The following is a 17080-nucleotide window of genomic DNA, read 5'->3' on the forward strand; positions in this document are numbered from 1 at the left end:
CAGAACAGGGACATCTGCATAAGTTCAGACTGCTGGTGTTGCTGCAGGAACTCATCCCTGAGAGCTTCTTCTCCCTGGTTCTTGGCCTCTGTCCATCTTGGCTGCTCCCCCGGTTTGGGTTTGGGGTTTTTGTGATGCTTTATGAGTGGAGCACTCCACACAGGCAGTAATTCACTGCAGCCCTGGCACTTTCTCCCCTGCAGTTGGCCCGGGATGCCCACGGATGGCTCCTGGGAGCTTGGCAGGGCAAGACAGAGCTCAGCCCTGCTCCTCCACTGCTGCTGCTACCAGGGACACACATCCCACACGTCCATTTCCTTCATAAAAAAGAAAAGCTTTGAATAAACCTCATCTTATTTGAGGGCCAAGATACAAACCTATGGGAGAGAGTGCTTTCTTTTTCGTGTGCTTTAGTACATCTGTTATTTTTTTTGGTCACCCTCTTCCATCTCGGTTATCTCCACTCCTTTCCCATTGTCCCTTGTTCCCACTGAGAGCAAATCACGGCTTAGAAGGCAGGAGTTATAATTTCCTTTTTCTAGAGTTCAGGCAACTCGTTTCTTAATGAGTGGCTTTCCCAACGCTTTTTAATTAATAGTTTTTTTTTTGGTTTTTTTTTTTTGGGTGCTGGCAGAGGGATTCTTGACGCTTGAAGTCATTTTGCCACCGCGTCCCTCTCGGATTTGTTTTGTTTTGCAGAACAATGAGGGCAGGATGGCACCGCCGGCGGGATGAATGGTGCCATTGTGCTTTGTCCTCCTGCTTTCCTTGGGAAAACTCCCGAGCTTCATTTTGTACCGGCTCACCCTCGCGTCTGCTGATGCCGTTGTGCACAAGGATTTGGGAAAGGCACGAGAACGAGTGGTGGCCATCCCAAAAATCAGCAATGATGGTAGTGGTGGTGATGTTTACAGCGAGCAAAGATTGTTTATTTTCACCTGCTATGAATTCTGTGTGGGTACAGCACAGGCATGAAGTGGTTCTTTAACCACCAGACAGATAGTGATGCTGCTTTTGATAGAAATGTGTGAAAGAAAGAAGATCCAGCCCTGATTTTGGGTTGTGTCCGTCTGATTGTGACCAAGTGTGGCAGAATGCACATCTGGGAAACAAGTGATGAAATCCCATTGCTCAAGTGCAAGCCGCAAGCTCCCAAAGCTGAGAAAGAAATTCTCCCCAAATTCCTGGGGGAATCCAGCAGCAGCTGCTCCCGAGCCAGGCGGAGCGTGCCATAGGAAAAACAAACTTTTAATGCACTTCTCCTATCGTTTGTCCAAATTGCACATCACAAAAAGTCTCGTGGTGAACTTGGGGGATGTAACAGGCCCTCTGTGCGTCTGCAGGACGCGGCGGTTTGGCTGGCTCTGCCCGAAAACCATGGAGAAACACCTGGAGAATGAGTCTGAGGCTCACATCGCCTTAGCTCCGGTGAAGTGACACATCATCCCCGAGGGTCACATCAGCCGTCAGGACTCTTTTAGCATTTTTTCGGAACTGCCCTGTGTCCCCCGCGCCCCAGATGTGAGGGGAAAACGTGAGGAAAAGCCGTTTTTCCTGCTGGAAAAGACGTTTTTCCTGCAGGAAAAGCCGGTTTTGCTGCTGGAAAAGCCGTTTTTGCTGCTGGAAAAGCCCGTTTTTCCTGCTGGAAAAGGCCGTTTTTCCTGCTGGAAAAGGCCGTTTTCCCGCTGGAATGCGGCGGGGCGCTGGCGGGGCCGTGAGGGGACGCTGCAGGGACTCCAGTTGGCCGCCAGGGGGCGCTACGCCACGCCCCCCCGCCTCCCCCGCCCCGGCCTGACGTGACGTCGTCGCGAGGCGCCACGTCCGGCGCTAGCGGCAGAGGGGCGGGGCTCGCGGGGGAGAGGGGAGGGGGGGCCGTGGCGCGCCCGCCGGGCCGGCCAATGAGGGGCGCGCGCGCGTGCGCGGCGGGCCAATGAGGAGCGCGCGCGCGTGCGCGGGGCGGGGCGGCGCCGGGCGCGCGTCGCGGGCTGAGGCGGAGGGACGGGGCAAGATGGCGGCGCCCGTCCTGCTGCGGGTGTCGGTGCCGCGCTGGGAGCGGGTGGCGCGGTCCGCCGTGTGCGCCGCCGGCATCCTGCTCTCCCTGTACGCCTGCCACCTGGAGCGCGAGAAGGGCCGCGACAGCCACTACCAGGCCCTGTGCGACCTCAGCGAGCGGGTGCGCTGCTCCGCCGCCATCACCTCCAGGTGAGGCGCGGGTGGGACCCGCCGCCGCCCCCGCGGGGGGAAGGGGCTGAGGGCTGCGGGAGCGGCGGGGACCGCTCCGGAGCGCTGCCTGCGGTGCCTCGGGGGTGCTGTGGGGCCCGGCCGGTGCTCGGCGGGGCTGCGGGCCGGGCGGGGGCACGGAGGGGTCGGGCAGGCCGGGGAGGGGGCAGCGCTCCCGGCTGGGGCAGCCCCTTGGCTGGGGCAGCGGGGTTGGTGGGGATCACCGCGGGCTGCAGGGTGAGGCACCCGCAACTGCTGTGTTGTAATCCGTGGCAGTTAGGTGGAGTGACAAGCGTTTTAGTGGGAAAGGCTCGTTGGAGTGAAGTGCTGTGGCTGTGAGTAGTGGTTAAGGACAACGTAAACAAGTGCAGTTGCGGGTGGTTTGCTTTGTTAGTTTTAATTGCAGTATCTGTATTGCGTTTTCATTGGGATGCTTTCTGGCGGCACAGGAGATGCTTCTATGATACAGAGGAAGTGCTTCGTTCAGGAAAGACTTGGTAATCTCTGCAGCAAAAGCCCAGTCCAAATCCTGACTTACTTTGCAGAGGTCCAGCCAGTTTAGCAGTTCTTTAAAGGCCAATGGCTCTTATTTCTGTTGGGAGAGTCAGGTTATAAATTTGGTTCTTTGGCAAATCCTTCCTGGGTTCTTAAACGAGCATTTTGTTATTATCATGTTAGTGCCTTTAGCTGAATGAGTGTTTGAGATTTAGGTTTTCCCCTCTCAGTGTAACCTGTGCAAAAGCTGTCCCGGTTTTTGTGGAAATAACTGATGTATCATCATAACAAGCCAGTTTGGGAGAATGCTCCTATACTCCGTCAAGCTGGAAGCTATGAAATTGTTGGGGCAAAACATACAGGGAACTCTTATTCTTAACATCTCTTCTGTGGTGACAGAAGTGGGATTGTGTGTCAGAGATCTGTATCTCTGGACACCTGATACTGTGATTGAGTAAAGGCTGTAACTCTGCTTTTCTGTCTGTCTCAGGTCATCTTTAGTTTGTGAAGGTGCTTGTTCATATCTCTACTCGGGAAGTGTCCTGAAATGAGAAGTTTGGATCTAACTAGGGAGGAGACTTCCATAAACTCGCCAGATAAATTAAAATTACACCAATTAAATTATGCCTAGGCTACTGAGATTAAACCACGTGAGTCTTGTCAGTAATTTAACATTGATCACACCTATAGGGGTAAAACCAGAATAACAGATTTCAGCACTGAGCAGCCTGTTCTTGTATAGAATTGGTTCTTCAACAGCTTTTTGTTGTTGCAGCAAATGCTGCTGTTGTGACAGAAAATTTGATGTCACAGTTTTGATGCGTGTTTACCGAACGCCTGGGAGAAGGGAATTACCTAAAGATATAATTGGAATTATTTCTAATTATGGAATCAAGCTTGGTAATTACAGTGTTCATTAGCAACGCCGCAGCTGACGTGTTGAGTAAGACCTGGAAATCCTTTACTGTAGGAATTCTATATGATAATGTGAAGAGTCAGGGATGAAATGCACTGAAATCTCACAGCAGTTGCTAGGAGAACCATGCCTGGAGTGAAGCACTGCAAATGCCAGGAGAGCTCGTGATCGTTGGAGCAGGTGGTAAAAGGAGTTTGTGGAGAAGGAACGTGCAAGTTGTGTTCAGTGAAACCATATTTGGAGAAGAATTTGCTTTCCAGGCTGTGCAGGACACAGAGGGGGAGTTTTGCTTTAAAAGTAAGGCAGGAGGGCAAACTTGGAAAGAAATTAATCTTATTTTCCATGTTGCCACAGCTCCCCATCCATCCTTCTCTCTCACCTTCTCCAGTTGATTCTTCCTTGTTCCTGCATCACTGGAATTTCTCAGAAAGTTGATTTCTAAAAGAAACTTCTAACCACAATTTAGATTTCACCGGGGTAGTAGAGTTTCAAATCTTGTGTTCCAGCTTTTTCACGTGTAATTCGGATTTAACTTCCACTTTTCTTTTCTCATTAAGCTGTTGCGCTGACAATCAGAAATTATTTAATTAGCTAATTATCAGAGTGGACTCTGCAGAGTGGGTGAGCAACTTCTGTTTCTGCTTTGGCTTCTAGATGGTTCATTGGGTTGTGTGACTGACTTTTTATTTAAGCTGGATTTGCTGATGGAACTTGGAATGTTACAATCTCCACATCTTGAATTTCGACTCCTAGAGTGGGCTGAACTTTAAAAAGCACTTAATGCCGTTAGGATTAATTTTAAATACATAGAATAATTAGAATAAATTCGTTTATTCCTTCCTGAGCAGAGTTTCTGGTATTTTGGGCGGAGTATTCTTCACCAGCTGTTGGTATTTCCAAGTCTTGCTTTTAAGCCAGATCTGGCATTGGCACAACAGCAAGAAGAGAAATGTAAAGACTGCCAGCATGCAGAGGGAGGAGCACAGAAAATCTCCTATCAGAGCCTGACTCATGCAGAAGATTATGTTGGAGAGATACCTTCCTGGTATCCCTTACCCAAAACACGAATGGTCAGCATATTTCAAGTTTTTATCAAGGGGAAAGTTCATGAAATAGTTTAAAAATAAGAACTGCTAAGGAGTGTCTAATAAGGGCAGGTATTAAGGAAATACCTAATGATTCCACTGGCAATTTTAAATGGATTGCTGTCTTATATTTGTGAATAATTAAGTGGCAAGAATGGCTTTATTTATAATGAAACTGGCTAATAGCAGTTCCTGAAAAATACTTTTGGTCTTGCTGTAATCTCACAGAGGGAATTAAAGTAATAAAACACACTTCAAGTCATACAGCTCAAGCTACAGCTTGAAATAAAATGTGACCTTTAAGTAGTAATGCAGAGACCCAGAGCCTTTGGCTTTGGTCTTTTCCATGCCCTGACAGATTTCAGGGTCTTCTAATCCATTTCTGCTTTCTGTCTTGATGAATTGGAGGTTTCTGCAGGGCAGATTAGTGGATTTGAAGGGCTTTTTTAGCCTGGCATGCATTAATGAATGCTGTACCCACTGTAACAGAGCCTCAAGACAGCAGCACAACGAGCAAAGGGCACATGTCATGGATATCTTTAGCAATATTTGCAGCTGCGTCAGTGAAGAGGTTTGGCAATAGTCAATATTGATCTTCAGCTGATTACTGAAGGAATTCTAGAGTCAGAATAGCATTTTGACAGTCTGTGTCCAACTGGGTGTAATTGATACTTTAGGAATTCCCTGCTCTGAAGGTCTTGGATTGGTGTCTTGTGTTTGAGGCTCTCTGAGATGTTCTGAAAAGGTCTCATCACAGAATGGTGTGGGTTGGAAGGAACCCCTTTGCCACGGACAGGGACACCTTCCTCTAGACCAAATTGCATGTCCACCTTGGTTTTTCTCCTGGATGCACCAAAATATTCACCTGCTAGTTGCTGAAAATGTTAAATTTGGTGTGTGCTGTGAACAGACCTGAAAGGGTGGCCTGTGACAAGTGCAGCATCATTGCACGGTTCTGCTCACATTGATAAATCACTTCAAACAGTCAATTTGCACCTGTTGTGTTCTATTGGGTTGCTCTGCCTTCAGAGCTGTGTGAGATTGTGCTGGTGTAGAGCTCATTGCTCTAGAGAGTGGGTGTGAATTTCTGCAGGCACTGCTGGTAAAACTGCCCCGTGCTGGTTTCTCAGCAAAGCACACCTCACCTGAGCTGCCCTGGTGCATCTTTACAGAGATCAAGTTGACAAGAACAACCCCATTCTTCAAGGGAATGGGACACGGGAGAAAACTTCCCAGACCTCCTCCCTGACCTGATGTTAAACAGGTTCCCTCTGAGCTCTGGTGTGGGGCAGCTCTGTAAACTTGCTGTCTGACAAGTTTGCTTGATTCCAGGTAAAGAACATTATGCAGCATTTATCATTCCTATTAATAATAATAATAAATTCCTGATATCCCAGGATTTTTTATTGCTGTACCTGCAAGCAAATATTCAGATATGTTTGAGGTTTTCAGGTGCAAAATTAGTATCTGACATAAGGTGTTAGCAGCTGTAACTGGGCTTTTTCAGTGATTTCTTTTTTTTTTTTAATTCACTGGCTTTGCTGTCTGAGGGAAGCTTGAAAGATCTGTGGTTTGGAATTGGTCAGGAAGAAAAAAATTGGAGCAGACAAATGCAGTGCCACAGGGCAAGGGAGGGAGACCCAGAGTCCCTGCTGTGCTGGAGGAAAGCCCTGCCCTGTGAGCCAAGGTTCTCTGTCCCTTGTCCCCAGCTGGGCTGGCGCTGTGCAAACAGGACTCAGCGCTGGCACATGGTGGGCAGGCAGGGAGCAGAGGCTGAGGGTGTGAGCTGGGAGGTTCCAGAGCTTATTCCATGGGCTGGAGAGGGAAGGTGTTTCAGGAATGCTGGTAGAAACCAGCTTCAGGAGTTTTAAAGCTGCTCTTAAAGCTGCAGAAGCTGATAACTCAAGTGGGTTTTTCCCCCCCATCTTTCTAGTAGAAAATCGATGATTTAATTCTGATTACAACACTTAGTGACTGAGGCACTAAGTTATGAAACACAGCAGTGCCCTTGCTGTGAGAGTCTTATTTTCATCCTTACAGTGCTTACACAAATGTGTATTTTTGCTTTTCATAAATACATAATTTCTAGCTTGACTTAATTCGCAATAGGGCCAAGAATTATTTTGCCTGGTGCAAAGTAAATTTAACCAAGTGCCTACAATTCAAATTTGGGCTTCATTTCTGGTAGTTTAATAGAAAATATTATGTAGAAAGAATCAGTGCTGTTGGCTTGTAGCTTGAATAGCCAATTCTTCTGTAAAGGCTCCTATAAAATAATTAACCACTGTCTGCTTAATATTTTGCTGATATTGACACTGAGATTTTTTACTCTTTCTGAAGCAGAGCTGGAGGATATATAGAACAAAATCTCATTTGGTTATGCTAAATACTGCTAATAGATTTAAACATGAAATTAAGTATCAACATTTTTGAGCACTCCTGGCAAGTTTACAAATGGCAATTTTTAATCTCCTTTTTTGTGGCTTCTAATTGAAGGCTTTTACTTAATTTATTAAAACTGTTCGAGTGGCCTTGAAACCATGAATTAGGTTTAATCCAAAATCCTCTAGTGAAGCTGGAAAGAAGTTGCAACCAAAGTTTCTTAACATGCTCCAGATCCTTTGACCTTTATATGAGCTTTTCACTGGAGGCAGGGGCTGAGCACAGCCAGCTCTGCTCCGCTCTGAGAACTTTCATTTTGGACCAGAACTCATCTCAGAAGTCCAGTGATGCTTAAGGAAATGTGTCTTAAGCCTTTTTTTTTAGAAAATTCTATTTATTGTTTCCTCAGGGTTACAAAGTGGTAATGGGTGCTTGCTGTTGATAACAAAATAATGCTGATGGGATGATAAATAATCCAGAAATGAGGGGCTTTAAGTACCTTACTGCTACTCAGAAAACAAAACCTGAGTTCTTTACTTGCAGTTTTCTGAATAGAGAATTTTTTTTTGTTTGCCCTTTTCACTGCAGCAAACCCAACAACTGAGAGAGACAATTGTGTTGGCAAAGCTGCTGCTGCACAAATGCAGAGCATCCCCAGATCTTGGATCATACAATGCCTTTGAATAATCTGATCCCCTGAAGGATTTAATGCATTTTCAAACAGTCCTCGAGGACGCTGGAATGTGACCTGGGAATTGTGTGTTTTGTTGAAGGCATTTGATGCTGGACCTGCCCTGACCCAGCATGGTTCTTTTGATATTAAAATTAATGTACAGGGCTTAGTTCAGTTCTGGGTGTGAGAACTGAGGGAGTTACCAGGTGAAATTGAGGGGATGTGATTCTGATCATCACCAGGGCTTGTGATGGAGGCCAAAAAGTGTGCTCAGAAAGCATCTGGGACATCCAGGAAGGCTTCAGGGTAGGCTGCCAAGTGTCTTGGTGCAGCTGAAACCCAAATTCAGGACTTGAAGCTGATCCTTGATGACGGTGGAGGCCAAGGGGAGCATCTTGGGGAATGATCTCTCTGACAGAACTGTGAAAAACATCTGCAGGTAACTGTCAGGATTGGGGCTTGGCTACAGAAACACTCCAACATTTCTTACAGGGACTGCATGGGACACTAATCCAGCTCCTGGCTAAATAAACACTTCTTGGTTTGTTTGTTTGACTTGGTGTGTTTGGCTGGCTTGGAATTCTGCTGCTTTTTGAGCCAATGCTGATAACTCATAGCTTTTCCCTTGTTAAACTGGAAGGTTGTTTGCTTGTCCTCTGAAAAACTTGAAAAACTGGTGGACTAAATGAGGGTTTTGTGTTCCCTTTTAGCATTTTCTCTGCTAAGTTATGCTAAAATGTTTCAAGTGTATCCCATATGCACTGTTCTGGAGCACAGAGCATGTTCATAATTATGCAAAAGAGGTAGTGATTTAAAAGTTTAAAAGATTTTATTGGAGGTATGTCACTTGTGGATCACAGTGACCTCAATTCTTATTGTCTCCCTGTTAAAAAGTAGCAATTGCACACAAATACTGCTTTAAACTTCTAAAAATGCAACAGTGCTGAGCTTTGTGAAACACCTCAAACCAAAAGGGACCTTGTTTAGAGAGTGGATAATAACTTTCAGTACCTCCTTTTGCTAAAAGATAGTGCACATTGGACTGAAAATCACTGCAGTGTTCAATTTTAGCTGTTGGGAAAGGAGATGAAACACTTTATCTTGGATTTAACTTTTTCAAGAACATTCAGAGTCGTACATGCAGATAGGGAGGGAAGTTGAGTTACAAACATGCACAAAGAAGTCTTAAAGGTTTGTTCCTTGTATTTAGTTCAGATTGCTTTTCGATTTTTTAACAGCAGTGAAACTTGGGTGTGGTGAGAGTGGGTTTGGCACATGTGTTTGTCAGAGTGCTCTGAGTCACCTCGAGTGACTGTGACCTGGATCTCACCACGGAGCTCCTGATCCTCAGGGATGGGAGCCACAGCACCAGGAAAAAAGTCACGAAATTGGGCTTTTATCTTGCTGTGCAAGCAGCTCTGGAGTTACTGCAGGTCATTTGACTTAGCATTCTGTATCCAAAACAGTGCTGCAAGTTAATAACACTTCTTCTAATCGTGGTTTTTTTTTGTAAAAGGCAGGTTACATGAAAGACTTCTCAGTTTATTTTTTTTTAATGCTTATCCTGCTATTAGAACTTTCTTCTTGCTATTTGTTTGCCATATTTTTCAAAGTTATGACTTTTCAAAGTTATCTTAAATCAGGCAATTCACACCTGAGTTTGGTGTGAAAAGGAACATTATCCACTCAGTTTTTATCCTTCCTCCACTTGCTGGCACAAGTTCTCGGTTCATTGTGTATTTTAGTGGATTTTATGACCTTAATAAAATCAGGAGATGATTTAGACTTTCCAACAGGGAAATGAGACAGAAAAGGGAGTAAATACACAAAGTTTAAACACTTTGCTTTTCAGCTTGATGCAGAAAACTTGCTCCCACTCCAAACCTTATAAGGCTGGGAAAAGTGCTCTGTGTTAAACCCCAGGCTGCTTAGCTCTCTCCAAGAGTGTGGAACAAGATGTGGGATTAGACCTGTTCTCCATGGGCTGAAATGTAATACTTGATGTCCTCAAAGCTGCCACAAGGCCAGCGAGACACTTAATGAACTCCTGCATGTGGAAAAAGCTCTCCCTGTGCTCTGACCTTGCAGCTCCCAACAGATCACTCCAGGACTGACTCTCAGCAAGGGCTGGAACTCATTATCCTTCCACTGGCAACGTTTGATCCTCCTGCAGGATAACTGTGGGGTCATCCTGTGCACAATGGAGTTTCTGATGTTGGGTTTGCTCTCAGACACCACAGGGTGTGCTGAGCACTCAGCTAGGGCAGGGATAGGGAGGGATTCAGCATCCTGCAGTTAGCTGCAGTTAGGCTGATCCTGAATCTTTTACACACTTTGGGTTGTGCTGAGCTGTCTCTCAGCAAGGAAAGCTTGTGTTCAAACACTGTTTAATGTCATCCTACAAAGAATTCCCACTTGGAGACCCAAACAATAAATTGAACCTGTGCATGGTAAGCTGAAGCATCTCTAAATGTAGTAATACAGAAAAATAAAAATGGGCTGTTAAATGCAAAGTGATAATTCTTTTAATATATTTGTCTGGCTTTTTAACACAGCCCTTGGAATTTGGACACCATGAGACAATTGTTACATGTGCTGTGACCATCTTATCAAAGGAAGGCTAAAAAATTAACAGTTCTCACTTAAAATCCAGATATCATTCAAACTGTGGGAAGAAAATTCATCACAACAGAGATTCTTTGGAATTTCCATAGCCCCAACCTTGCCCTGGGATGAAAGCAGGCAGTTCTGCACTGCTCTTCCCTGGAACTCCCTGTCTGGGAGCTCTGGGATACTGAGGCTCTGTCCCCTGGAAAAGCACTGTCTGTACTGCCTTAAAGCTTAATATTGGCACAAAAGTTGCACTTTTAATAGATCTGAGACCAAACTAGCTGAAAATATGTTTAATTTTTGACTCTTTCTAGGAATTGGGACCCAATTTTCTGCTGGGTTTCTTGGGGAGAAGAGCACAAGGGTATTAATAGTGAGTTCAAACTTAGTCTGCAATTATGAGTTGAAATGAGTTTGGCACAGATGGCTGTGAGACTGGAAAGCATTTTGGAGATGATATTAAATTGTCCTTATTGTGGTACCTCTTTCTGTGAGGAAACTGCTTGTGATGTGGTGGTGGGAGTGACATCAGCAACATTCCTGCCTTGTGCAGGGACAAATCTGAGCTGTGTCTTGGTTCAGCAGAGCCATTGCCTCTAGAACAAGGAAATTCCTGAGAGCTGCACTTTCCCTGGAGTTTTCTGCTGCAGCAGATGAGGACTGAGGATGAAGAATGGCATTTTTTTCCCTTGCTCTGTGACAGTTAACCTGGTAATGTGAACCAAGCCTTACATTTGTGTAGTGCTTGGCTTGATGCTCCAAAAACCTGCTGGCAGATACCCCAGCGAGCTCTTGTGAGTTAAATTACCTGTTGGAGTAGTGGTAAATTCTCTTCATATTTTCAAGTGACACTAATAAATATGCTCCTCACTTTGCTTTTACAAATAATGGCATGATCTGCCTTAGGGCATCAAATTAATGGTTTCTAGCACAAATCCATTTGCTAATTGAATCTTTCACCCTCCTTCCTGCAGCAGCAGCTTTGTAGGGCTCGTGCTGCTTTCTTGCTTTGTCACTAGGAAGTTGAAAGTCACTTTGTGGGGATTTCAGGTGTTGGTTCAGAGTGTCACACTGTGCTGGGGATCTTGTGATGGTGCCATGCCCAGCTCGTGTGCTTGACAGATTTGGGTTCCTCCGGAGCTGTTAGACTGAGGAGCAGCTGAGGTGCAAATTTTTGCCCTGATCCTCCTGCTGGAACAGATCCTTACCAGTTGTACCTTAGCAGTGACCTTGTGTCCAATTTTCTGTGGTGGGGAGAGCTGGCAGTGGGGGAAGGAAGTGTTTATTTGACAAAACAGCTCCAAACTCCAGCCCTGGTGGTGTTCAGTGAGGTTGCAGCTGTGTGAACTCGGTAATTCCTGCTCTGTCAAACACCTTTTAATCATCAAGGTGTGGGCTAAAGCCGTGCTCAGTGCTCCCCCTGTTGCAAGCTGCTTGGTTTTCCAGAACTCCACATAGTTCATGGCAGAATATTTGTGTCTTTCTCTTTTCCCAACAGCCCTGAGCTGGAAATGCTGCTGGAAAGCAAAAGGTGCCCAAATAAGAGTTAATTAGTTTCCCTGTTTTACAGATGGGGTCGAGGATTCGGTCTCTTGGGTTCCATCTTTGGAAAGGACAGTGCAATAAATCAGTCAAACAGTGTTTTTGGCCTCGTGTTTTATATACTACAAATGCTACTTGGTAAGTATTCATTCACTTCAAAACCTAAAGTATAAACCAGGTCTGTGGTGATGAAGGAGGAGAGGAATGTACATTGCACAGTCTGAAGAAAAATAGATAAATGCTTGTGATTTTTATATCTCCTTTTTTTTTAGCACCACTTTAATGATACATCTGTCCAAAGGGCTTAAAAACCCAACTGATAACAAGAGTAATTGCATTTTCTCCTGATATGCTATTAATAATACAAGCGTGAAGACAGTTTCTCAGCTGGTATTTTCACTCCAATATATTTGGCATTGGATTGCATGGTGGAAAAGAGAGGGGAATAAAAATGGAATGTGCTAGTTTTGCAGGAGTAATAGAGCAGGCAGAAAAGTGCATGAAATGTAATGTATAAAAATTCCTGGGTAACTCTATATTTCTTGGTAACTCTATGGTTTGCTATGAAGTTATTAATCTTGATAGAAATATCTTGATAGAAATAACTCGACCAATATCTTTGCTATAACTCAGAAATATGAGGATGGCTAATACTACACATACTCCTTACCACAGGGCTGTCAGACAGAGCCTTAGCTGCTCCCCTCCAAATATCCACTTCTCAACCATGGTATTTTAACCAGAATTCTGTGTCTCTGTTGCTGAGTAGCCCAGTTTGAATTCAGTTTTGCTCTGTGTGGAGAGGGCTGCGAGCAGCCGGAGTAACTTTGTCTCTCTTGTTGCAGGTATGACAGCAAGTGCAGTAGCAGCTCTAATCCTCATGACATCCTCCATAGTGTCTGTAGTAGGGTCACTGTACTTGGCATACATTCTGTACTTCGTGCTGAAGGAGTTTTGCATTGTCTGCGTGCTCACCTATTTGCTGAACTTCATTCTCTTTATCATCAACTACAAACGACTAGTTTATTTGAACGAGGCCTGGAAGAGGCAACTCCAACCCAAACAGGAATAACCCCCTGTTGGAACTTTTGACTGACAGTCTGAAGACCCAACTTCCATTAAGTTTATTTTGCAGTAATTTTTTTTATTCTCCATATCAGACACTTTTTTTCCCCCCCTGCCCTCCCCGAGAATCATAACGGAAATTTTGAATTATAAATTTGAAGGGGCCCCAGATAATTTCTCTGTGCTAATCTTCAGTTTCAATGTGGTTATGAAAGAAAGCTCTATAACAATCAAAGACAAGCTTTAACTTTACTTTGAAGGAGTTTTAGCCACAGCAAAACCTAGACTCTCTCTTTCTCTCTTCCCCCTCCACTTGTGAAGTGGGTAACACTTGCTATAAAATATCCTGTATATAAATTCAGGTATAACAAGATGTGATCATGACATGAAATATTCTAGACTAGCATCACCATATTTAATGTTGCCATGTTTACAGTATGTGTATTACTTTTTTTTTCTTTTTTTTTCTTCCTTTTTTTTTTTTTTTTAGCTGATGGACTTAGATTTGACTAGGACTTATACTGTAAATAAAATTAGAACTCTTGGTTTCATCCCTGGAGAACTCACTGTCCCATGGGTTTGGTTAGGAGCTGTCAGAGGGTTCAGCTCAGAGTCGACTGACACGATGGAAGAAGTGACCTCTAAAGAACATGGAGTTGCTGCTCTCACTTTTGTGCTCTCACAAGAATGATGCTTGGGGTTGGTTCCATTTTTTCTTCTGGTTTTTTTTTTCCTTTTTCCTTTTTCTTTTCTTGTTTTTTTTTTTTTTTTTTTGGTCTCCAGTAACAAAAATGGAATTAAAGCTGAAACCTGAAGTATGTCCATTAAATGACAACCTCATTAATTTCTGTACAGAACAAAAATAGCTTCATGTGGTCAATCCAAAGCTGCCAGCAGGATGTGATTTGCAGACTGGGGGTTGGTGTATCCAAGTGTTCTTTGAAAGGACTCCATTTCCATGCAGAGCTGTTTCATTTCAAGCTGTGGTCAGCCAGCCAGTGTTACTAATGTTTGATGTTCTATGAATGCTGCAGTATAGAATTGCAATTTGCAGTGGAAACCACTGACTGAGCAGGATAACCAAGCAGTGCACTGAAAAAGCAGTTCCTTAATTGATCTTGGTCAGGATCTTTGGTTTGTGCTATATTGGGAGATGAACTTTAGGCCTGACACACACACACACACACACATGAGATCTCTTGGAAGGGCAACCTGGTTAATGGGATAAGTAAGTCAACGTGCTCCTGAAAATGAAATGTGATATAGTGCTATCATTGCTCTTTCTAAGAACTAATTGGGGAAAAAAAAAAATCAAACTGCAGATTTAAACAAAGGAACAAAATTGTACATGTTGTTTCTGCACTCAGTATTCTAAGGCTGAATGTTAAAAGTGCCTTCTGTCTTCAAATCTTAAACCAAATACTTTGTGTTAAACTTGGCAGGCAGAAGTGTCCTTGCTTTAAAAATGAACAAACAAAATTCCCAGCAAACTTGCTGGGGATAGAAGAGTATTAAGAGCTCTGGTTTTAGTTTTTAGACTGAGAAGTGGTAGCAGTATTGTTTTGAGTTTAATTTAAAAGGTTGATGTGATTTGGAAAAGTGAAATACTTGTTTCAGACTGTGTGACACTGAAATGTGTGGGTTCAGCTACTTTCTGTAATTGGTGCTGTGCTGCTTTTTGCCCTTGTGTCAGATCAAAATGTGAAGAATTCCAACTGCATACCCATTTATTTAAAGAACTAATTTAACCACTTTTAGCAGTTTCTTTCTCAAACATGAATGTCAGAGAGACACTTCCATTGTAAGTGGATTTTTAAACACTAAGGATAAACTTGACTGTGAAACGAGCAGTGTTTCCATAGAGCAAAACCAGTTTTGAGACTGAATTAACAAAAAACAATATTTCAATTACTACTGAAGTCATTCTCTGGTTTGTACCAAGGATGTAGGTGGAAACTGCTTTTCTGTATAGAGTTCTGTGGTATGAGTAACATCTGTTGCATGTAACACTAAATGACTTGTCCCTCGTCTGACAGTTTTAGCCAACAATTCATTAAATGCGTTTTGTATTGACCAGAGTACAGTTAAAGCTTGTCTTGATGTTTAGTTCTGTCTCTCAAATGCCTTCCACTTTGATATGAAGGGGAATGAATGATGTTGAATTGGTCCCTCAAGGCCTGGCTTTGTTCTCTCCCAAGCCTTGAGGCAGTATTGGTGTTTAATGCGTTGTACAGATTTTATTTTGATGCGTTCCTGTGATCTACACTAAAGGCATCTTTTTCTCATCCAAGGAAGAGGTGAACACGTGCTGCCTGCAAGTGCTCCTATCTCAGAGCAAGCAGCCATGGGGACAAGTCTGATCAATGAGTACTTGGTCCAATTTCTGGGGGAAAAAAAAAAAAAAGAGGAAAAAAAAAAGCCCCATCAGCTGAAAGTATTGGTGTTGACTTAACTTCACTGTGTCTTGTGCTTGTTCGTGTGGGCATAGTCTGTTAATTCAGTTTGTTTAGTAAAAATGTTTAGGGCCAGATTTTCAGCAGTGGTGTCTGCAGTCCTTGTTTGTGTGCACATAGGGATCCAATGGAGCTGGAGTTTGGGAGAATTTGCAGCTACACTTTGAGCACGAACTTTGTGCAAATCTGATCCTTAATTGTGAACTCTTCTTGTCTCGTGTGCTTTCCTTGCAGTTACTTTTTACTGGAAGTGATTTGCTAGAAACGGCCCTGCTTTCTTCTGTTTCTCTCTTGTGCTTCAGAAATGCAGTTGGCCTGAATAAAGGGCAGAATAATCTTAGCAGTAGAAATCGGGACCTTTCTGCTTCCAGTTCTTTTGACTCTTTTCCTCGTTGCTCCCGATGATAGGAACAGCATCTTTCTTCCAGTAAAATGGGTTGTGATGTGATGGAAATCGGGAGTGCATTGTGCAGCTGTGCCCCCCCTGCCTGCCCCAGCCAAAATGTGGGAAATGTGTGCTTGGTACTGGTTTCACCCTTACAAATCCAAAGGCAAATCCTAAAAAATCTCAAGGATGCAGGAGTCTGGGTAAAGGCAGGTAAATGATGCTTGGGCTGGCAAGGGACAGGGGTGTTAGACAGATCCTCATTGTGGTTTCAACACTCAGGAGAATGGAGGGGATCAAATGGACAGTATCCAAACAGTGGTTCTGAATTTGGGCTCTTCCTGCCCCTCTTTGGCTCTCAGGATCGTAGAATTCCTTTTGGATCACAGAATGTTCTGAGTCGGAAGTTCCGCAGCGAGGGGCAGATTGGAAAGGCAAAAGAACCTCATCCCAAAACCTGCTTAGGAATTAAACATTCCTGAAATCCTCTTACTGTAAGGTACTTGCTACTCTTTAAGGCCAACAAAGCATTCAATTAACATTCTTGGAAGTAAAATATTCGTGACACTGAGGCCAATGAAACATTCCTGACCACCTTTGAGATGTGAAGTGACAACAGATCTCTGGTGAGGAGATTTCTGAATGCTGTAGTTTGCATTTGCTGCTCCCAGGAGGTTGGTGAGGTGCTTCAGGCAGCACTCAGCTCCTAATTGATGTGGGCTAAAGCCTGAGGTTGGATGGCTTTGGTTCTGCCAATGTTGTTGAAACTGGTCCAGAAAAGATGGAAGTATTCTGTTACCATAAAACTGTGTTAAGCATGGCCTAAATATTAGGTGTTTGTTCTGTATAGTATGTTCCATCAACTATTTATTCCTAGTGCTTTAAACTCCAAACACCCAATTAAAATGCAGTCATTGGGCAGATGTTCCTTTTCTCAAGATAGGCTGAGAGATTCTCTACTGGAGGTTTAGGATACAATTTTGCTAACAGGTAAAAAAAACCACCCATGTAAATATGTACGAATTCTATTTGTTGCACATAACTTTTTTGGTATATAAAAAAAAAGAAAAACCAACAAAAATAAATGTAGAAATTACCTGTGGATGTCTTGCTGCAATCATTCTTATGCTGCATTCATGCAGTCCAAACATAAGAGCTTGAATGAACCTAACCAGAGGCCTTTTTGGACTCAGTCTGAGCCTTAGAAACTGTTTTTAATGTCAGTACTGTAATTCTGTTTCTAGAAATTGTACT

General features: G+C 43.8%; 1 protein-coding gene across 1 annotated transcript; it reads left to right on the plus strand.

Moving 5' to 3' along the window:
* Nucleotides 1-1960: 1960 nt before the first annotated feature.
* VKORC1L1 (vitamin K epoxide reductase complex subunit 1L1) lies at nucleotides 1961-16928 on the plus strand. Its single transcript, XM_085078168.1, has 3 exons — nucleotides 1961-2202; nucleotides 11952-12061; nucleotides 12769-16928. The coding sequence occupies exons 1-3, from the start codon at nucleotides 2009-2011 to the stop codon at nucleotides 12993-12995; spliced, it is 531 nt and encodes a 176-aa protein (XP_084934294.1). The 5' UTR covers nucleotides 1961-2008; the 3' UTR covers nucleotides 12996-16928.
* The last annotated feature ends 152 nt before the right edge of the window (nucleotides 16929-17080 follow it).

This window comes from Lichenostomus cassidix, chromosome 19 (assembly GCF_008360975.1).
Source record: "Lichenostomus cassidix isolate B80296 chromosome 19, HeHo_3.0, whole genome shotgun sequence".
In the NCBI taxonomy this organism is placed as follows: Eukaryota; Metazoa; Chordata; class Aves; order Passeriformes; family Meliphagidae; genus Lichenostomus; species Lichenostomus cassidix.